Source organism: Podarcis muralis, chromosome 1, assembly GCF_964188315.1.
Source record: "Podarcis muralis chromosome 1, rPodMur119.hap1.1, whole genome shotgun sequence".
NCBI lineage: Eukaryota > Metazoa > Chordata > Lepidosauria > Squamata > Lacertidae > Podarcis > Podarcis muralis.
In genome coordinates this window covers 15,498,875-15,526,009 of record NC_135655.1, presented here as the reverse complement: position 1 = coordinate 15,526,009, position 27,135 = coordinate 15,498,875, and the positions used below count along the sequence as shown (strand labels likewise).

General features: G+C 43.4%; 1 protein-coding gene across 3 annotated transcripts in view; it reads left to right on the top strand.

The window, feature by feature from the left end:
- Nucleotides 1-27,135, top strand: part of TRAF3 (TNF receptor associated factor 3) — a 95,866-nt gene that overhangs the window by 56,052 nt on the left and 12,679 nt on the right. Inside the window, exons 6-14 of one of the 3 annotated variants that reach the window (XM_077923895.1) lie at nt 302-310; nt 1,246-1,278; nt 5,370-5,474; nt 7,215-7,382; nt 9,890-9,970; nt 15,201-15,275; nt 21,422-21,514; nt 25,893-26,033; nt 26,410-26,584. In XM_077923895.1, coding sequence (XP_077780021.1) covers nt 302-310; nt 1,246-1,278; nt 5,370-5,474; nt 7,215-7,382; nt 9,890-9,970; nt 15,201-15,275; nt 21,422-21,514; nt 25,893-26,033; nt 26,410-26,584 — 880 coding nt within the window. The remainder of the gene's footprint in view (nt 1-301; nt 311-1,245; nt 1,279-5,369; nt 5,475-7,214; nt 7,383-9,889; nt 9,971-15,200; nt 15,276-21,421; nt 21,515-25,892; nt 26,034-26,409; nt 26,585-27,135) is intronic. The other 2 variants (XM_077923884.1, XM_077923891.1) reach the window with 2 other exon arrangements.

Here is a 27,135-nt window from a genome sequence, read left to right as displayed (position 1 = left end):
AAAAACGAGCCACCTTATTGTGCATCTTAAACTAGGTTGCTTTGCTTATCTCAGACAAGAAATCTTGCAGTGTAAATGCATTTCTAGCTCTTTTTCTCTTGCTCCAGAATTTTTCATGAGTGCAGTTCTCGTATGGGTTGTCCTTTTCAAAAACAGGGCCCACCTGACCCCCAGGAAAGCAGGTAGAGCGGGATTCTTATAGCTGATCTTCTAACTCCTGATAGCAGACAGCTAATGATGAACTGTCTCCTTTACTTGCTCGCCATTCACACATAACTGCAGTTCTTCCCTGAGGAATCAGCCGAGGTGCGTGTAGCCAACAATCCATAACAGGCAGATAGAGATGTAGTTATCTTGCACAAGTTCTATTATAACAAGGCAAGCATGACAAGATAGTTCTGCAGTAGGGAGTTTGCAAACAATACACCACGGGTAGCTAATGTGGTGCCCTCCAGATGCTGTTAGACTGCAACTACCATCAGCCCCAGCCAGTGGAGACGATGGCCAAGAATGATGGGAGTTATAGTCCCACAACTTCTGGAGAACCCCACCACACTGGCTACCCCTGCAGTTCACTCAAAGAATGTAGGAGCTGGTAGTGTTGAGTATCGTGGGTTGTATTCACAAGAGTGCTATGGGGAATGTTTCATCAGTGCAATGATTTCTCTTCATGCATCAGAATGTTCTTCACCCCATTCACTCCCTAAACCTATTGCGGAGGTTCCCACGACACTCTGGAGCAGATTTGGGTGTAGTGGGGGAAAGAGGAGGGGGGAGAGGAGGAAGTCCCTTGGCACAAGTGGAAATCGTTCTGCTTGTGCAGTTGAATAGAGCCTCATGGATGTGGATCTATGCAAGAAAGGGAAGCTGTAGAAGGTTTATAGAGTCATGGTCAATTCACCAGAGAAGGAGATAGTTGCCCCATGGCAGCATCAGTGTGGTTAAAAACTAGAATGACTTGTCTCTTCACATTTTACTAGTGTGGAGTTTGTCCAGTCCCCATGGGGGAAAGTAGATGAAGTTGCATCCAGCGATGAAAGAGCAGGTATTCCTCTCAAGTACAAGTATTGACTCGTCTTGTAGCAAAGCCAGCAGGTGATGCTTGGCAGCGATCATCTGATGGAGATTTGTCACGAGGCAAAAGTTGGCGGGATGGTTGAGGCTGTCATGAAAACCCTGCTTCTGGTCTTGCTGCACCAGTTAGTGGCTCTGCGTTGACACTCAAGCTGGGCAGGTGCTTGGAAGACAGCTAGGCAGGTGCATCTGCTGAAGGAAAACGCGCAGGTTAGATGCTCCCTATGCAGAAAGTGTGCTGGTGCGCATTGTCCCTGATCAGGAGACACATAGCTGTGGTGTAATCTGCTTTGATTCGTAAGGACAGCTCCTCTGCTGCTACTGGGATGAGGCTAATGAATGACAGGCAGGTAGGAACTCGAGCCTTAACGAGATATACAGCCAGGTAGTCAACAGCATGCGGTCTCTGAGAACAATGCTGCATTCCGCAGTCCCAGAGAGGTGCAGTCATGCAGATAGAGGCTAACAAAGGGCTGTGGAGACGTGGGCTGCTGATGAAGTTCACTTGAAGGCGAATCAAATCGGAGGGATGCTGAGGAGCATGCAGACAGTGCAGAAGGAGTAGAAGAAAGCCTGCTGTGCAAATAAAGCATTCATAGCAGAAGGCTAGATGTTGTGGTATGGATCACAGACCCAAACGCTCCTTGCGAAGGCCGCACGCTCCAGGATTGAAGCCAGGTTACAAGGCTACAGGTTTTTTGGAGCAAGTCTGCACAGCAGGGGTAGGGAGCAATTTTGGCCCCTAGAGCTGCCTTTGCTCATGGGCAGGCTTCTGGGGACCAGATGCCAGTGGCATGTGGGGCCAGACTTAAAGCTGCATGCAACTCTTGACGATTGTGCAAAAGCCAGAGGTTTTGTAGACACACATACCTGCCTCCCATCGTGGCAAGCAGAAAACTTTGTTGACATTTTAGTCAGGCAAGAGCACTCCAGGAAGGCACTAAGCAGGGCTGGTGACAGGTGAGGCCTGGGTGAGACCCCCAAGGACCAGATGGAGATGCAAGGAGAGCCACATTTTAAGGTTCCTCTCACCTTACAGCATACACTTTGTGCTAGAACTTGTTGGAACCCAGATCATTCAGGGAAAAGCAGTTATGTACCCAGAAAATGTGGCGCCTATGTTGTTGAGTGCAATTCAACTGTATGCGCTTTACGCCAAGGGTTGCCAAGTGTAGGGCACAGGGGCTTTGGCTGGGACTGCCTCTGTAATGAGCACCAAGTCATAGGCCAGATGTCAAGGCCACCAGTGGCCACTAGGTGTTGAAGTAGGTTGGTGGTTCATGTCCCCCCAGGGACACCATCGTAGGTGTCAAGGCCACCTGTACCAAAGAAGATGCCCACATTGAGCCCATAAAATGTAGAGGATGCGAGGTTCCAAGGCTGAGTCCGGGTCCTAGAGCGACCAGTAATGAGAAGACAGGAGATACTGAAGCTTTAACACCCTTTGTACAGAGAACATGCGATGCCGAGGATAGAGTTGAATATCAGGGGCAAAGGATGGGACTTGCCACTGAAACCATCATTGCTGAGAAATGTTAGGTACTGAAATTGGAATGTAAGCAGAGAAACTTTGCATTAAAAAACCCCAATAACTGAGACTTGAGCTGGGATTCAAACCTGTCAGGACAGAGAGAGAGGCTAGATATTGGGACTAGCACTAGGCATGAGTTGGTGCTGAAGAACCGTAGGACCAGAATACAAGTCAAACATCAAGACTGCCAGTTTAGAGAAACACTCTAGGTACCAAGGCATGTGCTTGGCTACTGAGACTTCCAGATCCAAGGGATGCCAGGTGTTTAGGCTTGAACTGGAGCCGGCCAAGAAATGCTCTAGGTACTACAGCTTTAGCAGGATACTGAGACTGTTCATACGAAGGTAATCCTGGTATCCAGACTGGAGCTGGGCAGTAGTTGTATTTGAAACATGCAGGGTAGGAGAAAGGACGGCTGTCGATACCAGCCCCATGCCTCCGCTGCATTGTTGTGAGAATTGGGTCATTTGAAAACCCAACAGGACTGAATCCTTAAAACCAGGTGGTCTGTGAATCAGTGTCAAGATCAAGGCTTTATGGTCAATGATCTGTGATCAAGACCAGTGTGGGATCAGAGGTAGGTGGCACAAAGCACACCTCACGTTCCAAAACCATACCCAAGCAAGGTTAATACAAGCACCTGGGCCAAATGTTGGACACTTAGGGAGGATATAACAATAGCATTGATGTCAGACTGGGCATTGGTCCAGAGAATCGAAGGTGCCTGCTCAAGGGCAATTAATGCCCATAGAGGCACATAAACGTGAATCCCAACATAATGCAGGAGAATGGCGAAACACAAGGTGAGCAACAGCTCAGGTAGGCCCTGTTGCTCAAGCAAATATCCACTAAGGCAGCTTATCCCTCTTGTACTCTGCCATCCCCAGGGGCAGCCAAAGGCCAGTCTGGAATTTTCTTCCTCAAGAAGCTGTAGAGAGATGGCTTGCCACATGGAGCAGTGGTCAGCAGTTGTTGACGACATCATCCAGGAAGACTCCTCCTACTTCCTTATTGGAGTGGAGGGCGGGAAGGGAGGTGGGAATTGATAATGCGTCACCATGCCAAAGCTAGTTGAGCTGGAGGCTTCTTAGAAGTGTTGACTCTTCTCCAGTGCCTAGTAAAGACAAATCTTAACTGTTGTTTTGTGGTTGTTTTCATATTTCTTCACTCCATCATGGGTTTGGCCACCTGATCCCTTCTCTCGTTCTCTGTTCCTTTGCTGCTACTGCAGCTGAGCTTGTTGCATTTTGGCTACAGAGCATTTTTGGTGCACACTCTTCACTGTCCTATTGCGTTTCTCTCCTCCCTGGTTGCTCATGGCAGATTTCTATAACCCAGTGTAGGCTTTTGTTTCATCTATAAAGCCGATTTCCTTTCCCACGGGCCATCTGTCCTATCTTCAGATGTTCTAAACTTGGGTCTGTGTGGTCTGCGGAAAAAAGAGTTGGGTGTTTGCTGGGCCACAAGAAGTATAGTGCGTTCTGCCACCTGTGATGGGGTAGACACTGGTTCTCTCCAGGTGTCATCAGCCCAAGCCTCAACTCCAACCTATGTTGGGAGGCATATGTAGAGGGGACCATATCTGTGACCTGTGATCTCACTTTGTCTGTGCATACACCACAATAAACCTGTGGGCATCATATTGGTCAGAAGGAATGAATGCTCATTGACTTCACTCAGGCTCTCTTGGCTCCATGGGGCCTAGAAAACTGTCTGGGTGATTCAAAATCAGTTAATTTTGTTTATTTATTATATACCACCCTTCATTCTAAAATCTCAGGGCGGTCCACAGATTAAAATACAAGATAAAAGCAAGTTTACTGGTGTATGTAGTCTAGCCTTCCCAATCTGGTGCCCTGCAGATGTTGTTCAGCTCCCATCAGCCCCAACCAGCAATGGCCCATTGGTCAGGGATGATGGGAATTGTAGTCCCTTTGGAAGGGTGCCAGTTGGGCTGATGTGGTCTGTGGTCTGCCACTTCATTATCCCCGCAGAAGTTTAGGTGAGGAATAACACGGTCAAATAATGTAGATCACTTCAGAACCTTCTTCCCCAATTTTTGTGGCATTGTGGTTGTTCAGTATCTTCAGTCTAAGAGGCTTCTTCATGGCTGGGTTTTTTAAAGGATAAATCTGTACCAGCTGAGGATCTAAAAGGCTACCTACAGAGGATATTCAGTTTTAATTCAGAATGGCCAGTCATGCCATTTGATTCATTGGGATGCCAGCTAAAAAATTTGTAGCTCCTCATTCACGTTGCTTTGCAAACCCAAGAGCAAACCTGCTTGTGTCCTAGCTTTTTGTACTCATACGCCTGGTAATAAAAAAAGGCAAATTATCCGAGCAGAGAAACAAGTGTTCTCACAGTGTAGACAACCTTCAGACCTGTATTCATAGCACAGAAGAAGAACATGATATAAATAAAAAAGAGCTTTTTCCCAGGCTACATTGGACATCGCAGCAACACTGTTGTCTTGCTGTGCATGCAGAAATCAGGATGTTTTCATTGTGCTGATTGATAGCCTGTCGGCACGAGGTGACAACGGCAGCACCCGCGCTCAAAACTGGTGTTAGCCGATATTGTTCTCGAGAAATTGCTCTGGAAACAATTTTCCTCATTTCATGCGAATCTCTGTGTGTCTTTATATAGCTGTTAAAAAGCTGGCCTTTTAGTCAGCCACTTACAATCATATGTAGCAGAGCTGCAATAGTGTGAAGACTTGGACCACTGCTATAACCATCTGTTAAATGTCTCTTAATTCTAGATATTTAAAGATAATTGCTGTCGGAGGGAGCTTCTTGCCCTTCAGATATTCTGCAGGAATGAAAATAAAGGTTGCAGAGAACAATTGACCTTGGGACAGTTGCTTGTAAGTAGTTGGAATATCTTGCAATTACTCCCCCCCCCCCCCCCCCAGTTTACAGAATGGTGTGGTCTGTGTTCTGTGGTCAACTAACTAAAGTCCCCCAGCCGCTGCGTTCGCACATTAAGGTGAGCCAAGGTTTCTCAGTTATGCACTTTAATACCCACGAGCTGCCCAGATGCTCCTGCATCACCCCTCCCCTGGTGCAAGTGGGAGAAATGAAAAAGGAAGTTGCATCTAAGAATGGCTTCCCATTACATCTCGTTTATTTCTCCTTAATAAGGCAGGGTTGCTACTCAACCTTAAGCCGTGGTTTGATATTGACTTAAGCCATGGTTAGTCAATAGGCTTAGCAGATCCTAGCCTGTTAGGGAGGAGCCAACCACAGTCCTGGGTTTGGATGCGATGGGAAGCCAGTTTTTAACTGCAGCTGCTTGTTTTGCTTCCTGGCTCATGCACAGGGAGGGAGTGATTGGGCAGCATGTGCAAGCGTGCCGTTCATCCAAAGCAAACTACGGCACGCCAGAAACCTTGGCTTATTGTGATGTGCAGACGTGTCCACCCTATTAACCAAAACGAGGGAACGGATGTTGGAAAGCAGAGCGGCTAATGACCTCTAGACTACGAAACCTCGAATATCATTCCCTGTTGAAAACATTAAGGGTGGATTTTGAGATCTCAAAAAAACAGACCAAGCATCTTTCTCTTGCTTTTCCCAACACTTACTCCTCCTACTTTTTCTCTCCTGGTCCAGCCCTCAGTCAGGTCACACTCCAGTCACTGTTTGTGACCTGTCAGATCAAAACCAAAGCACCAGAATAAAGTGACTATCTGGCAGGGGGTGTTGTAAACCAGCTCCTAATGCAATGTGAGAAAAGGCGCTGGTTATCCAAGCATCGTTGACAGAACCTACGTTTTCATCTGCATCTATTGGAATTGCTTTTTCGACTTTTTGATTGTTTTATCGCTTGTATGATTACCACCCTGAGCTCCCTTGGGAGGAAAGGTGGGGCATTTAATTCATTAAATGTGTGTGAAAAGGAAGCGTTTGGAACGGTGGGTAGAGGAGGCAAGATGTTTGGAACTGTGGAACGTTAGGATTTGTATGGTCACGAAAGATGTCAGGTACCAATATTTTGCTTTTTTGAACAAAGCTGGGAAACCTCCTTACCTTTTCTAGGTGCTACTTTGGTAAGATTTAGGAGTTAGCCTCAAAGGTGTCAACCACCACTTCTTCAAAAGTCATATTTAAAGCTTTTCTGGGTGGCAACCGCAGGTGTGTAGGTAGCCAGGTGTCTTGAGATTTTCCCAGCTTTGTGCTGGTTAGTTACCGTATTTTTCGCTCTTTAAGATGCACTTTTTCCCTCCTAAAAAGTAAGGGGGAAATGTGTGTGCGTCTTAATGGAGCGAATGCAGGCTGCGCGGCTATCCCAGAAGCCAGAAAAGCAAGAGGCTATCCCAGAAGCCAGATCCCTCTTGCTGTTCTGGCTTCTGGCATTCAGAATTTTTTCTTTTCTTGTTTTCCTCCTCCAAAAACTAGGTGCGTCTTATCATCTGGTGCATCTTATAGAGCGAAAAATACAGTATATTTGCACTTAATCTGAAACGAGGGAAAGGGTTGATTTTGAGAAAGAGTGGTGCTATCTCTCTTTAAATTAACTTGGTAAGATTCACCTGTTAATGGCTAAAGTGAGAAAATGTGAAACCCAAAAGTGTACATGACCGCCTGGTACATGTTTGCTTCAGACCCACCTGAGAAATGACTGTCTGTTTGAAGAGCTTCCATGCCCTCGGGCTGATTGCAAGGAGAAAATACTGCGAAGAGACTTGCCAGACCACGTAGAGAAGACCTGTAAATATCGGGAAACAACGTGTAAATACTGTAAAAACCAAGTCCCAATGATTATGATACAGGTGAGTGTTGCTTTTCACTAAAATAGTTCATTGCTAAAAGTTGCCATTGCTTTTTCAACTTCTGCATAGCAGGAACTTTAAAAAGGGTTGTTGTTTTTTTAACGGTAGGGAGGCATTTGGACCCACAAATGGTGCTGTAGTATAGAACCTGTGATCTATGCTTAGAATCTAATCTGATCCACAGTGAATGGGACACTGTGCCCAGTGCAGGAAGACACCTCTTCTCTTTACTGGAGAAACATTTTAAGCTGATCAAAAGGAGACCTGCTCTTAATTAACAGCTGCTTCCTTGTTTTGGTCACAAGATAAACCCATCCATGTTTTATCATATCAGGCAGCCTTCCAGTGACATTCTGAAAATGAAAGAAAGCAAACAATTCTCTCTGCCCTTTCGGAAGGGGGAAGGGTTTTTTTTTTTTTTGTGGGGAGGGAAGGGAATCAAAGTTATGCAAACGAGATCTTTAAATATCTTTTGTTCTGCTAGCTAGAACTCAAGGATTCATAGACTCTGCATGCCTCGCAGAGTTGGAAATCCCCTTTGTAGCTCAAGAACTAACAAACCGATTTTCCATAGCTTTCCAGAGCCTGGCGACTTTTGCACTGGTTCCTAGTTTTTCCGTTTTGTCAACTTGTTTTATTGTCTCTTATATGTCAAATGCTTTGCTTTATTCTGTATCGTGCCCTGGTATCTGCACTGATGACCAGTGTAATAGAAGCCTGTTAATTAATCAGTTAGTTTAACTTCATTATATACTTTTAGGCACCAGGCAAAAGAAGTTTCCTCTTTAACCAGGTGTTTGGTTGTTTGACATCCAATGCCCTTTTAAAATGTGTTAGGGATTATTGGGTTGTTGTTCTTGTTTTCATTATGTTTTTTGTGTTTTTATATTGTGGTTTTATATTGTGAACTGCCCTGAGACCTGAGGGTATAGGGTAAAATAATAATAATAATAATAATAATAATAATAATAATAATAATAAACTTAACAACACAGAGAACTGTAAACTCATGGGGTCAGCCCCCACCCCCATGTGCATGTCTGATATTTATTTATTTATATATATATATTTTAATTCTCTTTATTAAGTTTCATATACATAAAACAGAAAAAAAGAAAACAAATAAACATACACAAAAAAGAGGAAAAAAAATATATACTTGCATCTAAAATTGATCATTGCATGTACAAAGTTCCAAAGATAAAAAGAGAGAAACTAATATCAGTAATAAACAATTTCCATTTCAATTATTAGTCCTCTCCTTTGTTTTCTATGTCTTTCATGATCTAAATTTCCTTTCACCCCCCTACCGACCTCCATCCCTCCTGCTTTCAGGCTTCTTAATCTTTATTATTTAGTTCTCCTGCAGCTTACATTTTCAATTAGTTTATACATCATGAGATTTACATCAAACCCGCTATAGTCCTTAAATTTCTGTAGTTTTCTTCTATGTAGGTCATGAATTTGTTCCAATCATTAATAAACTTTGCATTTTTTTGGTTTCTAATTTTTTGTGTCAATTTTGCTAAGTTAACAAATTCAAATAGTTTCGTTTGCCACTCTTCTATTGACGGTATATTTTGACTCTTCCAATTTTGGGCAGTTAACAGTCTGGCCGCGGCCGTAGCATATTGGAATAAAACTTTATCCTCTTTCTTGATCTCATCTCCTATAATTCCTAATAAGAATGCTTCCGGACGTTTAGGAAATGTATACTTAAATATTTTTTTTAACTCATTATATATGAGTTCCCAATATTTCTTCATTTCTTCACACGTCCACCACATGTGAAAGAAATTGCCCTCCTTTGTCCTACATTTCCAACAGTTCTTATCTCCTGTTTTGTACATTTTCCCCAGCTTTGCTGGGGTGATGTACCACCTATACATCATTTTTTCTAAGTTCTCCCTGAGCGTTACACATGCTGTAAATTTCATTCCGCTGACCCATAATTTTGACCATTTGTCATACTCAATATTGTTTAATAATATTTATTTATAGATTTCATATATCACCTAATCACAACTGTGTCTAAGGAATGCAATACAATGAAAATTAAAATGGTTTAAAACTATAACATCGGAATTGCAGCTATATAGTCTGAAATCCATGCAGTTAATATTTTATGGAGTTGGGGGGGGGGAGAAGTTGTAGGAAAGAAATCTAATAAATAGTGATGAAGATGATGATAGCATTAGGGGACCTGAGGTTGAAGAGTGTGCTACAGCTGGAAGCAAGGATTTTTAGTTTATTTACTTTAATAATTCGTTTTAAAATAATGTGCACCCTAGTGAATTATATCAGAAAGGAAATAAGTGTGTTGATGCTCTAAGTGTGACTTCAGTAACGAGTGTTGCAGGACTTCATAAACACCGCAATATATGTCTCCAAAGATCAGAGTACGGAGATGTAAATTACGAAGGAGAGACGTGCTGGTTCTTTAATGTCCTCCTGCGAAAATTATTAATGGACTTTCAAGAGTGTGATTTTCCCTTTCTCCCGCTTAGAAACATGAAGATGCAGACTGCCCTTGCGTTATGGTCACGTGTCCTCATAAATGTAGCGTTTCAGCGCTCCTGAGAAAAGAGGTAAGAGATCATATTGCACAGCCATTCATGAAAATGAAAGAATGAAGAATAGCCTGTCATATATTACTCGGCTTAGAATGTTGTTCTTAGTAATAACGTGCAAGAAATTTGCGAGAAGAAGCAGCTACAGTATGCTTTTTTTTTTTTTTTTTGAAAAGGGAAACAAACCTTTGTGCTGTTCTAAAGAGAAATCTCTATAGACTTCTCTGATTTTGTAATGCAGATTCCGCTTCCCCCTCTCCTAAATTTTTTCGTTGATCCTGTCTATTTTCTCATCGCTTCAGTCATAGTTAGAGCTAAATTCAAAATGCTTACTGCAGGTATCAGAGAAGAACTTCTTAGCACCGTGCAACCTTTGCATCATTTAGGTGGTGTTCGCATTCTGAATTTAAGTTGTAGTTTTAAATGCTTTAAAAGTTTTTTTTTATATAAAAAACAACAACCCTAAAATAATTTGAATAACAGAGTTCATAATATGTACTCTTGCAGTCTGTAATCTAGCTGATGCTTCTCTAACGTTGAGGCTGGGTTTTGATTTTTACAAAAAGACCCAGTTTTAAAAACGTTTTGTGTAGTACCCAACAAAGCAGTTCCATTAGCGCAAGGATTTCTGTTAGTACAAATCCCTGCTCTCTACGCTCTCTGTGCACCTCTGCGCTCTCCCCATATCTGTTCTGGATGGTTGGGAGAAACCCTGAAACGGATTTCGGGGGTTGGGGATGGGAAGCTCCTTTATGCAACCAGAAGTCTTTGCACCAGTAGGACTGTTGGCGTACGGCATGTGCCAAACGTGTGCAGCTCCCCAAACGCGTGCAGATTGTGCTGGAAGAAATTCAGTCGGACTCCCAGCTTTTCAGTTGGTTCAGTCCTTTACTGACCAAGTCCAAAGCTTTAAGGCAGTTGCAATACGCTAAATGCTTCCACTAGATCCGTAGTAGAAGGTCCAGGCTTCAAATGCAAAGCAAGTGCAACTCACAACATACATCCAGCATAGAGTTCAGTATCAATCTGGCAGATCTTCCTCACAGCAAAGCAAGAAGGCAATGCATGGCCCCCTCTTAATATACCCAAGAACGAACACACTTTTGCCAGGTCACAGTGACCTTCTTGGCCAGTTGCCAGGTCACTTTGACCTTCAAACATTAATTACAAGACCTGTAGGTGCAAGATAAGGGAAACATGGGCACCAGATTTTCAACAGCAATTGAAAGAACGTCAACAAGAACTCTCTCATTGTAGCAGATCCAGCCGCTTATCGCCAATTAATAATGCGGCGGACTCACCCTGCTAACTGCCCCCAATTAAATATAGCGTGCACACCTCACCGTACATCAATTAATACAGAGTTTTGCAAATTTACCACGGGGTGTCTTGGGGGGGGGTGGACTTGTGTGAGGGGAAACTTAATGATTTAGAGTCCCAGTCAGGAGTTGATCAAACAAACAAGGAAAGTGTATTCAACAAAGAGACGTTAACTTACTACTAGAAGTGGGCAAAAAAGATGTCACGGTCTTAAATACACTAGTATAGGCACAGCTCTTCTTAAACTCCAGCCGCTATTAATCAGCTGGTGAGATGCTTAAATCACTTTCTGCTACTTAGTTATGACAGGCGGTTCCATTACATACTTTTATTGCAACACAGCTTCCTTCACAGATTTATTACCCTGGTTCATGAGCGAGGGGCACTTTCCTCCAGTTACTCACTCACTTAACAATCTCACTCCTGAGGTATTTGAAAATAGCATAACAGACCCAGGGGATCACCTCACCCCTTGTTACTGGGTTGGGAGTTTTGGACCTAGAAGAACTCTCCCTTCCTGGATAGAAAGAGATGCCGCTAGCCTGAATTCCCACAGGTTCTACCTCTCCCAGTTCAGTCACAGCCCTCCCAGGACACTCCTGTCCTTTCCCAGACCCTCAACCCGGTCTCCATATCTAAGCTGTGAGTGTCTGTCCTCTCGCTATGGATAGTCTCCTCAGTGTGGATGTTTAACTGAACTCAGGACCAGTTCTCCCTCAGCCTCACTCCCATCTCAAAACAAGCCCTGTCCATCTTCTCAAATCCGGCCCTATCTCTCCTCTTAAATCAAACCCTATTTCTCAACCTAAACCCTGTCTAACATCTCAAATCAAGCCCTGTCTCATAACCTGAACCTTAGCTCTCTCTAACTCTCTCCCTCCGAAACCGCTCCTTTTATTCTCTCTCCCATAGTGCTGCTCCTCCCCCTTGTGTGACTAGCTGACTCTGTAGCCAATCAGAAAGAGGCTCTGGTACTCTGGTGGAGTTTCAGGGGAACTGCGCCACCAGATTGGTCTGGCTCAGCCGTCCGTCACAACCACCCTTTGCATTTGATATTGTGTTCGGACAGACATCTCCTGCTACACTTAATTTGACCTGTGGAATTTTTTTGTCACTGGGAACAAAACTTATGCACTGGTAATTTAACTTTAAAGAGGTGATCCAGCTCCTGTAACCATCATTTTCAAGTATAGCGTTAAGAGTGACTTCATTACGCAGTCTTTAGGATAAACATCTAGCTGCAGAAAGTAAGAATGAACATCCTATGGGATTGCAGGGTAGAACTGGAAGATGTGGGAGGGGTAGAGGAGCTATTGCCTGTTGTCTGTTGCTTTTCCCCTGCAACACTGTCCAGCCATTTTTTTCTTGCCGTGCCCTACCATGCCCAAAACTGAAAACAAACTGCGGGGAGGGAAGGCCCTAGCGGAAAATCTCTGGGAACACCCCATATTCTGCCCATCAGTTCTCATTTGACATTTTCGTACAAGCACATAAATGCACCTCGCATCATTAACTGTCACACACATTTATGGAAATACATCGACCAGCGTCACATGTTGCTCCACATTAGTTTATTGGTATTAAATAGGGGGGGAATAGTATTTGTGATGGTCCAGTAAGGCATACTATTTAGCTGTCTGTATGGATCAATGAGGGACGCAAGTGGCGCTGTGGGTTAAACCACAGAGCCTAGGAGACTTGCCTATCAGAAGGTCAGCGGTTCGAATCCCTGTGACGGGATGAGCTCCCGTTGCTCAGTCCCTGCTCCTGCCAACCTAGCAGTTCGAAAGCACTTCAAAGTGCAAGTAGATAAATAGGTACTGTTCTGGCGGGAAGGTAAACGGCGTTTCCGTGCACTGCTCTGGTTTGCCAGAAGCGGCTTAGTCATGCTGGCCACATGACCCGGAAGCTGTACGCCGGCTCCCTCGGCCAATAAAGCGAGATGAGCGCCGCAACCCCAGAGTTGGCCACGACCAGATCTAATGGCCAGGGGTCCCTTTAGCTTTTTATGGATCAATGATGTTAACTTTCTTATGATATAACATCCTCAAGCCTGTTTACTTATGGTCCACTGACATGTAAGTTAAGACCCTAGAAGATACTAACTTAGCATCATGCTAAGTTGATTGTTCCGTCAACACAAGAATTTCACTTGCCAAATGGAACCATCTCCCCTATTTCTCCCCTGCATGCTGTTCTGAGGTTCTCCTGAGCTGATTTGGGGGGAGTTCAAGTGAGAGGGAAGTCTTGTTGTGCCAGACTCAGTTGAATCTGGCCCTAGAGTCAAGAGCACCCCAAGAATGCTCAGTATTGATATCGGGACCTACTAATAAACATCAATATTTTAGCACAACAACACGACCGACAGAGGTGATTTCTCAAACTGGGGGAGCAGGCCTGTCATAAGTCAAAGTGTATGTGCTGAGCAGAGGTCGGGAGCAGAGAGAGAGAGAGAACATATAATTAATGCCTGCTCTCTCATGAGTAATATACTACGAAACAACAGGTTTCAGTCCCGCCCCCCAAAATGGTGGGGAACAATCCCACAGGCATCTCTGAAAGAGAGGAGCATGGTCATTATTATCGATGTGCTGTGGAGCCACCTTTTCCATCCGCTGGTGAATCTGGTGCAAAGATTATATGAGCTGATTTATCTTCCTGTGGGCTGTCCTGGTTTGGGCTGTGTAGACTGTGCACAGACAATGTAGTGAACTTGGAAAGGTAAATTGCAGTTTAATAAAGCAACCTGAGGTCATGCCCCAAATCGGGTGATCTGAACTTTTGAGGCCACACAATATTCGTGATCAGCACCAACTCTCAAGGGATGTTTTGGAGGCAAAACGAACCAAAGCTAAACAGCTCTGGATGTGGTCAGTGGCCTGTTGGGAATAATATGTGTGATGCCTTGGTTTCCATGATGGAAGAAAGGTGGGGTATAAATGTAAGGAATGAATCCATCAGTTCCATCTCCTCACTAAGTCTTCTGGTTCATAAAGAGTTTTCAGGATCAGACCTTTAATAAATTCCTAGATTATTTCTGTGCTTTGTGATAATAGGGACATGTCATCTGCTATTTCTCCTGCTTTTCTCTCACACCATGTGCTACAAACCTCAAACAAAAAGCTGGCTATGCAGGCCTTCTTGTTAGCTGCAAGGATGGGCCGAGGAGTGAGGCGGTTTGAAGCTCCGGAGAGATTGTACATGATAGGCCAGACTTGGGTCTCCAGCTGTTTTTGGACTCCAGTTGCCATCATCCCTGACCACTTAGGGGTGATAGGAGTTGCAGTCCAAAACCAGCCTGCTGCTTCTGTAAATATAGAACCCGTGTTTCTTTATTGAAAATGTATATGTCTGTTTCATGCAATATTTGTTCTAAGTCTCTGTCACTCTGTTCTTTATTCTTATCACTGGAATTTTGCATGACACGTTTCGGGAAGAGGAAAAAAATCCGTTCCGAATTAAAAACAGTTTCGGAGAGGGCAGGAGGGAGGGGGTGTGTGCATTATTAATACAGTGAAACTGCTGCCGAGAGTGGCTGCTCAGCGGACCATGATAACTTTGAGAAATTAGTCTCTTGTCAGAAATCAAAATTACGCGGGAAGCGTGCAGAGGTCCTTTTTGAATCAGGTTGCAGTAGCCACCCGAAGAGGTTTCACTGTAAATGTGTCACTTTTGTATATCTTATTGGAATGTTCTTGTGATTACATGTGTATATGTATACCCCTCAAGTACAACTGGAGGTAATATATGAGCACATGCTTTTAAAGCAAGCAAAAAAAAAAAAAAAAAAAAAAAAAAACCAAGCCACACAATGCACAAACCTGCATTGTGTGCCCAAATATACTTATGAACCTTATTGTGCATACATTTTTTCCGTTAAAAAAAGAAAGAAAGAAAGAAAAAAACTCACATTTTTTTCCCGTTACAGTTGAATGCACATTTGTCAGAATGTATTAATGCCCCAAGCACCTGTAGTTTTAAGCGTTATGGCTGCATTTTTCAGGTCAGTATATAATGATTTATATACTTGATTGAAAGTCTACAATAAGGAAACTTAATACTTATTGATAGCTCTCTTGACTGGGCTTGACGTCTCTCGTTATCCGCTAAGAGAAAGGCACCCAGTGGCTTGAGTGATTTTGAAGTTATGTATTGGGTGATGATCAGTTTACCTGCCATAGAAATTTAAATGTGTAAACGTGTTTCTAGGAACCACAGTGTGTCAGGGTTCCAGTACTCTGTTGCTTAAAATGATAGATACATTGCATTTGGAATTTGAAAGGCGCAATTTGTCCCTCAAGAAAGCAGACTGCAATTACTTAAGTTGTTTCCACAAAACTTACTACTTTTCTGCAATGAAACTTTTGGCCCTTAATACTGCTTGTGCCCAATAAAATCCACGGAAGGCTTAACCTGCTATAAGCTGCTGTCCTGCGACCTCTGCCTTTGTGCATTTAACCAGGGTATATGTGGAGGTTTAGTGAGTGTCCTTTAAGGAGTTAAAAATGTGTCAGCCTAGGCCGGGGGTACCCAGTGTGGACAGTGGCCCCCAAACAACTGCAGGATTCTGGGCTGGGGGAAGGATGACCCTGGTTCTTCATACCTGCAACGAGTAGGTTCATTGTCCAACCCTTGGCATGCGCAAACGAAGCCATCAAGAATGAGTGTAGAAGACGGTGAACTTCAAAATGAGACTTTTTGCCAGGTAGATCGATTCTTCCTTTCCTGCCATGCCTCTTGCCTTAGCTCTCCGGTGAAACCCATTGACAGTTGGACATTAGTGGGAAGTGCTCAGTCTAATAATAATTGCCCGTTTCTTGTTCCTTTTGAGGAAATGTGCGGGAACAAGGATATAAAGAGGCATTCTGCAGACCTGCAGTTTATTGCTGTTTTAATTTAAAATTTTAAACCCTCTTTAGCCCAAGTGTGAGCCCCCCAAACTCACAGGTATCCCCCTCCCAAAATTAGTGAGTTTTGCAGGTGGTTTTTGGGTGGTGAGTAGCTGTGTCCAGTTCCCATATAGAGCTATGGTTCTCAATATTCTTTTAAACTGGGTTATATATCTGTAGTAGGGACGCGGGTGGCGCTGTGGGTTAAACCACAGAGCCTAGGACTTGCCGATCAGAAGGTCGGGGGTTCGAATTCCCGCCATGGGGTGAGCTCCCGTTGGCTCGGTCCCTGCTCCTGCCAACCTAGCAGTTTGAAAGCACGTCAAAGTGCAAGTAGATAAATAGGTACTGCTCCGGCGGGAAGGTAAACGACGTTTCCGTGCGCTGCTCTGGTTCACCAGAAGTGGCTTAGTCATGGTGGCCGCATGACCTGGAAGCTGTACGCCGGCTCCCTCAGCCAACAAAGCGAGATGAGCGCCGCAACCCCAGAGTTGGTCACAACTGGACCTAATGGTCAGGGGTCCCTTTACCTTTACCTTTATATATCTGTAGCACAGACAGGCCATAAGAGCAGTGAGGAGCAACAGCGCTGGGGCCGTAATCTTATCTTTACTTACCTGGGAGCAAGCTCCATTGAATTTAATACAACTTACTCCTGAGTAGGCTTGATTAGTTACACTGTGAAGAAACTTCCAAGGGGTTCTTAACACCTGGGAAACAAAGCATTCAACAGTTTGCACACAAACACAATTGCTCTCAGTGGTAGAAATAGTTTGTCTTGTTGGCACTGCTTTCTGTTCCCTTATCACCAATCACTATTTTTATGTTCCGTGTTTCTGTGCGTATGTAGATATATATATTTACTGGAATGCCTATTATACAGAACATGTACATTGGAAATCACAGAAATATTAAACTTGCATCTTAATTTACACATGTTTAAAAGGTTAATTTACACAAAACTTTTTTGCACGGTGTCTCATCCCCTAAGGGGACTGAAACAAGCAGATGTACATACTCCGCATATTACTTGTTTTCTGTGTAATTGTATGTAGTAGTTATTCATACTGATGTGTGTGTTTGTTAAGGATCACATATTTTCTTATTACCGTATTTTTTGCTCTATAAGACTCACTTTTTCCCTCCTAAAAAGTAAGGGGAAATGTGTGTGCGTCTTATGGAGCGAATGCAGGCTGCGCAGCTATCCCAGAAGCCAGAACAGCAAGAGGGATTGCTGCTTTCACTGCGCAGCGATCCCTCTTGCTGTTATGGCTTCTGAGATTCAGAATATTTTTTTTCTTGTTTTCCTCCTCCAAAAACTAGGTGCGTCTTCTGGTCTGGTGCGTCTTATAGAGCGAAAAATACGGTACCTAAAAGCATTAAGCAGAGCGTTTTGGAAACTGTCTAAAATGGAAAATTTCACTCTGTTGAAGCAGTACTGCCATTTCTAGGGTTGATGAATTAAATTTTAATCTTCCAATCTGCTCCCCACCCCATAAACACCTTGTTCTCTTTTTACTCAGTGGACTGGCTTGGGCTTCGTGCTAAATCATAGCGTAGCATTATGAGAACAAGCTTCAGTGAACCCGGAGCTTCTGTGTCTGTTTTCTATTTTACTATAGTTTAGTGTGTCATCTGAACCTTGCAGTTAATCTTAACTGTGGTTAGTGGAAACAAACCAACTTCAAACCATAGTTTATGGTTTTAACTATGGTTTAATCATAGTTAAAATTAACCAGAGTTTAGAGTTGAAAAAACACTAAACCACAACACACATTTATTTATTTATAAATAAATAAATAAATAAATAAATAAATAAATAAATAAATAAAGTGGTCTAGATAAGTTTTTCTTTTTAAATCTGCTGTTAATATAGAACAGAAGGGCAGGACTCACTGAAGCTTGTCCTTCAACACTAAACCATGGTTTAGCATTATATCCAAATGCAGCCAATGAGCATTTCCATATATAAAAGCATCAAATCCTGTTGGTTTACTTTCTCTAGTTTCCTGGGTAGACAATCCACCAAGTTCTGCTCCTGTGGAATTAACCCTTTAGGCCAATGAGTGGAGACGTTCAGGGGCTTCAGAACAGGTTGTGAGCAATGGTTTGCAGCAGCAGAACTAGACCTGTGTCCCGTTGGCCACAGGAGAGAGCAGAAGGCATATTGCTTTTCACAGTTTTTCCACCATTCTCCCTCTCTCTGCCTCACACTTCCTTCCTTTTCCTGGGAACGTGATAACCATAGAGTAGAAAAGGCAAGTAAAATAAAATAAAGCACGTAGATTTGAATGGTATTTGTTGGCTAATTTGTTGCTTAAATTTGGCATTGTGCTAAACTGCTGCTTGGGAAGACAGGTTGCAAATAGCCACTTGCTGGGGAGCAAGTAAAAATTGCCCCCTGGCAAGCTATTCTTACGTTGTTGTGCCCCCCAGACACAGTGAAGCCAGACTGTGTGGACATCTGTGATTCGCTTCCAACCTTAAAGGTTTGAAGAGAGAACAGGCCAATGGCCTGTCAGTTTAGCATCCTGTTTTTCGTGGTGGCTAGCTAGACACATCTGGGAAGTAGGACATGAAGGGAGCAGCCTTTTCCCTAGGGCTGCCATACAGAAACATGCTGTTTCTGATCCAGGATGTATCACACAGCCTTTGACAGCCTCGTCTTCTGTGTACTTGACTAATCCCCCTTGTAAAAGCAGCATCATAAGCATCTCGCAGCAGCAAATCCCAAGGATGCTATGCGAGAAGAAACTGTTTTGACCTGGATCTCCTGCCAATCACCCGCACTGGATGACCTTGGGTTCCAGTGCTATGACCATAGGAGAAGCACTCTCTCCAGACCGCAGTGGAAGAGAGAGCCCAGCAACCTAGGGTCTGTGCCCCTTAGAGAATGGCCCCCACAGCTCTAGGGTTCTGAGTCTTCAGGGAAGATTTAGGTTTTACAAGTGCTTCTTTACCCTTGGGTCCTCAGATGTCACTGTACCACATTTCCCATTATCTCCAGTCAACTTAGCCCAACGTTCAGGGGTGGTGGCTCGCTGTTTTGCAGGAGGAGTTCAGTTGAATTTGCAGGCTGCCAAATTTAGGTGTGCATTGTTAAATGTGTTAAAGCAGTCTTGCACAGCAAAAAAAATATATTAAAAAAATTGTGATAAGTGGGAAGGGATGGGAAAACATGCTATAGGTCAGGGGTGTCCAACCAGTAGATCATGATCTACGGGTAGATACCTGGCTGATCCTGGTAGATCGTGTACAAGTTTCATGGAAAAAGCTAAAAAAAACTCTGTGCAATCCTCCCCCCAAAAAACTCAACAACTCTGTGCAATCCACCCATCTCACGCATGCTCTTCCTCCCAACAATAACAATGAGTAGATCACTGCCAGTTTTTTTATACTGGGAATAGATCACAGTCTCTTGGGAGTTGGACATGCTTGCTTTAGATATTGTGGGACGAGTGTTTTCTCCTGCTCTGGAGGGTAGGACTCCAACCAACGGCTTCAAGTTACAAGAAATGGGATTCTAACTAAACATCAGGAAACGCTTTCTGACAGTAAGAGCTGTTCCGCAGTGGAACGGTCTCTCTCTGGAGGTTGTGGACTCTCCTTCCTTGTAGGTTTTTAAGCAGAGGTTGGATGGGCGTCTGTCAGGGATGCTTTAGTTGAGCCCCAGGGGGCTGGACTAGGTACTCTTGGGGTCCCTTCCAACTCTACAATTCTATGAGAAAAATCAGTTGATGGGTAGTTGTACAACCTCTGTTCAAATCTAATTGGGCTGGACGCTTCCTAATTGGCAGATGCTGGTTGAATTAAGCTGGTTGAATGCTTAATTAGCAGATTGTGTGGAGGCACCTCTACCTCTGGGGACCTATGGTGGAAGAACTCTTGCTTATATGGCTAGCAATTAAGGACAGGTTAGTAGAGGAAGCAGTAGAGCGATTCAGGACTCACCTTAACAAAACACTGTAGAAAAATAGGGTTCCTCCCCCTTTGTTCGTCCCCTCAACGTACTGTTTAAATGAAATAAATAGGGATATTTTTTCCCACGGGCAAGGTTTGGTGGATTGAGCCTTTACCTTTTAAAGGCTGTTGTGTGTGTGTGTGTGTTTTGGTGGTTACACAAATGGTTCTGAAATGCATTTTAAAACAAAAACTTCTTTTTGCACGGTAGTTTTAAAGCCACGTAGGAGGGGTTGTTTTTTTGGGGGGGGCTCCAGCATCCCTGAATGGAAGGTGAATTCAGGCTGTGTTTGCACATCATGCTAAGCCACAGATTACCATGAAGCACATGAGCAGGAATGAAGTGCAGCAAGGCTTGGGCACATGCGCTTCCCATGCCTCTTACGCAGCCAGGAGGAGTTCAGAAGCGTTTGCTTCTGCAGTTACTTAACCACAGTTGGCCATGGCAGGCAAACTGCAGATACTATTAACCATGGCTAAAAGACTGATACTGATGAATTGGAAGAATGGAGATACAATTCCCCTTAATCAGTGATTGACAACGTGAGATTGGCAACATATGGACAGGCAGCTTATAGACTCAGACTTTCTTTGGATAGATACAGTGACGTTTGGAATCCATTTACACAGAATATATTAGGTTATTGACAATTATATGTGTATTAGGATAACAAGGATATTCTCATCTGTATATTAATGTGTGGTGATGTAACAGTATTTTTCTTTATTTTTTCATTCTCCCTTTTTTTCTTACCCTTTTTTTAATAAAAGAAATTCTCTTCATAAAATGTTAAAAAATGTTAAAAAAGCACACCCTATGGTTAGGTTAAAGTAGCTGCCCCTCATGGCCGTGGTACTCTCCAGACGTTGATGGACTACAAAACACATCAGCCCTGGCAGTATGACCAATGGGCAAGGATGATGGGAGTTGTAGTCCAGGAGCATCCAGAGGGCATCAGGTTGGGGGAGGCTGCCTTACAACAATCTAGCTTCAACACCTGGGCCATGAAAAGCAGGAGCACACAAGCTCAAGGCTCCCTGTGGTGCATTGCTTGTTTGTGCACATTGTACCAACCTATGGCTTAGCAGGATGTGCAAATGTGGTCTCTGTGTTGTGTGTCTTTTATTATTATTATTATTATTATTATTATTATTATTATTATTATTATAGCAGGTTTGTTGCAATAATATGCCTGAGAAATGCATCATTGGGCCAGACCTATGGTGGGTGGGTTGGTGCTACATTGAATGCAGGGTTGGCTAAGAAATGAAGTTGGCTAAATCATGTTCTTTGTCACAGGGAACAAACCAGCAAGTCAAAGCACATGAAGCCACCTCAGCAGTGCAGCATGTAGACTTATTGAAAGAGTGGAGTAATTGTCTAGAAAATAAGGTACATCTCCTCCTCACCTTATCTGCATTACTTTTATGTTTTATGCATCTAGCAGGGATACCATTGTGGGAGTTTGGAACGGCCGCTGAAATACTTCTCTGTTTCCAAAAGCAATGAATTGTGCAAGATTTTTGTTCTTAAGGTTTGAAAAACAAGAAGTCTTCTAAAGAGGTTTTCATTAACTGGTAGAATGTGCATAATATAGATAGGTAAACTTGTCTTTCACTCCCAACTGGTTAATTATAATTTCCCCCCCATTGGGCTGCCTTACAAAGACAGGCAAGTAAGAAAAACCTACGCTATTAAAACCTGCATTGCTGCTTGATTTTAAGGATGTTTTTAATGCGGGCGTTTCCAACAGCTCAGCATAGAGCGAGAGGCCATAACTCAGTATTAGACCCCTCATACTTTACAGGCACAAGGTGTCAACTTCCATTCTGTGGCATCTTCGTTTTTAAAGGGTCTTGCTTGGGTAGACTTGGCAGGCGTAGCCAATGTGGTGCCTTCGAGATGTTATTGAACTACGACTCCTATCATCCCTAGCCAGCATGCTCAATCTTCAAGGATGATGGGAGTTGTAGTCTCACAACATCTGGAGAGTACACTTGAATCAGTAAACCCATGTCTCTCTTTCGTTGTAGAAAAGCCCCCCCCCCCACTAGATAGTTTAATATATGTGTCTCTGTGTGTGTTGGTTTTTGTTAATTTGGTTAAATAATAAAATGGAGAATTCCCTGGATGCCTAGATCTAGGTTTGAAATAGCCATGGGTGTTGCTCTAAGTTGATTCATTTTTCTACTTAGGGACTAATATGTAGTTAGAGTTCACATTTATTGCTGCCATCTCCAAAGCCCTCAAGAGCAAAAGGGAAAAAACAACAACCCCTGATTGGCCTGCTCCCTTTTCGCATCTCACTGTGTTCATGATGCAAACAAAGCTCTGGAGTGGAGTTGGGTGGGGAAACGGACTCCTGACTTAATTCAATGCAAACTGATCAGGTATTCAGAAAACGGAAGTCCCTTATGTGGTTTAAGAAGTGAGAGGTTTGGTTGGCTGGACTAGTAAGTTAAAATTTAAAACTTACTTTTTTCTTCCAAATCAGCATAAGTAAGTTGAACAAAAGTAAATCGTTAGCAATCAAAGGAGAAAACACACACTTACTGGAATAAAATTACGTACGATTGTTCTGTAGGGTTGTTTCATGTCTCGTTTGTTTATTTGTGAGATTTCTATCCTGCCTACATAAAAGGCAGGTTTGACAGATTAAAAAAAACAAAAAACAGCCATCCTCAGCAGTCCCCTTATCAAGGAATCTTTTCTTTTTGCTCTTATTTTTGCTCTACTGAGCTGTAATCTGTGCAGCAGACTTCAAAAGCCATGTCCTTTCCCTGGGGAACCGTGGGAACTGTAGTTCTGTGAGCATGGCTAAAGATCTTTTAAAAAGGTCTCAATGTCCTTGTTGTTGTTGTCGTTTAGTCGTTTAGTCGTGTCCGACTCTTCGTGACCCCATGAACCAGAGCCCGCCAGGCACTCCTGTCTTCCACTGCCTCCCGCAGTTTGGTCAAACTCATGCTGGTAGCTTCGAGAACACTGTCCAACCACCTTGTCCTCTGTTGTCCCCTTCTCCCTGTGCCCTCCATCTTTCCCAACATCAGGGTCTTTTCCAGGGAGTCTTCTCTTCTCATGAGGTGGCCAAAGTATTGGAGCCTCAGCTTCAGGATCTGTCCTTCCAGTGAGCGCTCAGGGCTGATTTCCTTAAAAATGGATAGGTTTGATCTTCCTGCAGTCCATGGGACTCTCAAGAGTTTCCTCCAGCACCATAATTCAAAAGCATCAATTCTTCGGCGATCAGCCTTCTTTATGGTCCAGCTCTCCTTACTAAACTACAATTCCCATGATTTTTCGGAGGAAGCCACAATGGTTAAACTGATACCAGACTGCCATCTTACATAGCTATACCTTGAGTAGCATAGTAGAAAAGATTGGGGGGGACGGGACGACGACGACAACCATTTTCATTCAAAAAGGTTCTCTCAAAAGACCCAGCAGTACCTCTGAGTAGTCTCTATAATCTGCAGGTGCAGTTATACAGTTGGTACTTCAGATTGGCACTGATTTTACCATTCTGTTTGGTTGAAGTTGTCTTCGCACAGCTGGAGAAGAGTTGCCAGATTAATCCTCACTTAGAAAATTTTCCAAAGTAGGATGGCAACCCCTCCCCAGTTTTACAAGACGGAAACTTCTTTCAAAAAGGATCTCGCAGCTAGCGATCCAAATTCAAATTTTGAACCCCTCGCCCCCTCTCTAATAAAACCTATTAGCTGATGAAAGAGATTTTATTCTTTTAGCCCGAGGCAATAGCGATAAGCATTTTATCAAATCTGGTACAAGCTGAGAAGTTTGCTCATTTGTGGTTGGGTTTCTAAAAATAGCCTTCTGAAATAATCAGGGAATTTAGTGCGCTAATGTATTAGACAGCTTGTCCAGTGCGAAATAGCTGGAATATAACTGGCAAATGCCACAAGATTTTTGGGTTTGTTTTTGTTTTGTTTTGGTGCGGAAGAGGAACCTGAAAAATGATATTTTTCTTCAAATGTTTACCAAGAAAACCCCCTTGTTCAGCCCTTTGAGCAGGGGTCAGCAAACTTTTTCAGCAGGGGGCCAGTCCACTGTCCCTCAGACCTTGTGGGGGGCCAGACTTATTTTTTGGGGGAGGGGGAATGAACGAATTCCTATGCCCCGCAAATAACCCAGAGGTGCATTTTAAATAAAAGGACACATTATACTCATGTAAAAACGCGCTGATTCCCGGACCGTCCGTGGGCCGGATTTAGAAGGCGATTGGGCCGGATGCGGCCCCCGGGCCTTAGTTTGCCTACTCATGCCTTTGAGGATGGCAAAGGTCTGTTCCCTTCTCAGATGTCAAAAGAAAACCAGCATGTATTATGCCCTCATCTCTCCTACTTCTTTAAACAAAACTAGATTCGGTTTTGGTTTTTTAACCCCTAGGCTTGGGTATGTGTGTTGGCATGGTGAGTGCACTTAACTGCGATGTCTCAGAGGAATCTGGGCTGAATGCTCAAATCACTCATAGATCCAGGAACCAACAGGAATGCCAAGAGCAGTTTGAGGACTGAAATCCTAGGGTTGACAAACTATCCTTGAGTTATGCCATCTCAGTGGGCCGACCAATCTGCCTGTCAAATCCCCCCACCTCCTTAGTATTTCTGCATCTTAAAAGCACCTGCTCATACACAATTTCATTTTGGGGGCAAGGAGAAAGAAGCATTTTGTTTGTTTTGTTTTGGCAAGGAAGTGTGGATTTATTGCAAAATGAAGGACAACCACTTTTATAAAGAGTTTGACCCCTCTTGTGTTAGAAAACCCAGATGCTTTCATCCTTATCAATACTGGCACAGGTGTGCTTTTACTGTAACTGATAGGCAGCATTGTGTCGGAAACATTTGAGAAACCTTCCCTACTTTTTTAAGATGGATCACAAATGGTGGTCCTAGGCAGTCTGTGGTGGTATTTCAGGTACATAAATACCCTCTCTAGCTGTTTCCTTTCTTTGGCTGTTTTGCTGATGAATGCTGAATGCCATCTTCACGTTTTGCCAGGACGAGAGGGCAGGGTTCCAGGTGCGAGATGGTTGAAGGGAAGAAAAGCACTGATGAATAGTGCAAAGATCCTCACAGTGACTGAAAAACGATAGTCAGCTGTTCTTTGTGGTTCCAGCACAGTCCAGTAGGTGCGCTAAGTATTTTCCGACAACAAAGCACAAGCTGATTTCTTTTAGACGATATCATCAGTGCACACCCCTGTTCTTTCATATTGCTCCCTAAGTATGTATCTTTCATTCACGGAAATCATTACAGGCTGGTTTTGACTTGTGTCCTTTACTGAAGAACCATTGAAATACGATTCTTAAAGCAGCCACAGCCTATTTCTTTTTAGGCACCAAGTGGGGTGAAGCAATTTTAATCATCCTCTTTTCTGTTTTCCTTTTCGGTCATCGTTTTCTTCTGTAAGTCTTTCTACTGGCCTGTCTGTTGTAAAGGACTTGGATGCCCAGTATGGATTGCCCTCAAATAATGCAGTTCTCTTATCTCCAGAAATCAAAGCCTTGGGAACGACCAACTAAATAAGTGAAACTTGCTTAGAAGTTAAGAGTTATGACCAGAGTTGTACTCCTCCTTTTAATCCAGGGGAAGGAGGAAGAAGAAGAAATCTGCTTTCAGGAAGGGCTAGAAAATACACGAAACACAGTGAAGATATATTTTATTTGGAACGCTCCTCCTTGTTTGTGAGAGATGGCTGGTTCTTTTTCTGTACGTCTGGTGGGAGTAATTGTAGATTATTCTCCCCCTCCCTCCAGGTGGCCATGCTCCAGAATGAAAGTTTGGAAAAGAACAAGAGTATACAAACTTTACATAATCAGATTTGTAGCTTTGAAATAGAAATTGAGAGACAGAAGGAAATGTTGCGGAGTAATGAGTCCAAAATACATCACTTACAGGTAAGTTATTGATTTCTTCCCCTTGCTTGAGCAGAGCATGGTGAGCATTTTTCTGCTCTTTGCCTTCCTGTTTGCAGAGCCAAGTATGACAATTCAGGCCGTAGTCTTATATACACTTTCCTAGGAATAAGTCCAGTCGAACACGTCTGTTGCCATTTACTTTGCTGCTACGAAGGCTTACTGGGGTGGGTTGTACTAGCGTTCAATACAATCCATGCACGTTTATTTACTTTAAATGCTTGCATCATAGCAGTTCCTGCATCCTCCTTCAGTAATAGTGAGTCGTCCTGTATTCCCTCGTCTGTTGTTTCCCTTGGAGGTTTCCTTTTAAATATTAATTTTTTTTAAAAAACCGATTTATTCTTTTCATTTAAAGCGAGTGATAGACAGCCAAGCTGAGAAGCTGAAAGAACTGGACAAAGAGATCCGTCCCTTCCGACAGAACTGGGAGGAGGCAGACAGCATGAAGAGCAGCGTTGAGTCTCTCCAGAACAGAGTGACTGAGCTGGAAAGCGTCGATAAGAATGCCGGTCAGGGAAATAGGAATGCAGGTAAAAAATATATTTTTTTAAAAAAACCTGAGCACAAAGCCAGCAAGGAACTTGCCTGGCAGATCCTGTCAAAATAACTAATAAGGTGCATTCTGAAGTGGAACTCCTGCTGGGGATGTTCCCCTCTGAAGACAAGCAATAACTGCAAACCTTGTAGTTTCTTGAGAGCTGTCTGCTTAATAGTCATCTCAGAAGTTCATCCCCATTGTGTCTGTGCTACAGCAGCAATTGAGGGCCTTAGCCTATGCGATTCCCTTGCCAAACCATGTGGCTGTCAGAGAAAACCAGGCTATGCAGTTTTGTTGTGTGGCCCAACCCCTTAATAACGAACTTTATGAGTCCTCTTTATACCTTGCCTTTGAAACCTGAAATTTTGTGTTTCCAGGGCCCACCTTATTCCTGTGGTTGTAACCCGTTTTAACTCTGACTCTGAGAGCCAGTGTGGTGTAGTGGTTAAGAGCGGTAGTCTCGTAATCTGGTGAACCGGGTTCGCGTCTCCGCTCCTCCACATGCAGCTGCTGGGTGACCTTGGGCCAGTCACACTTCTCTGA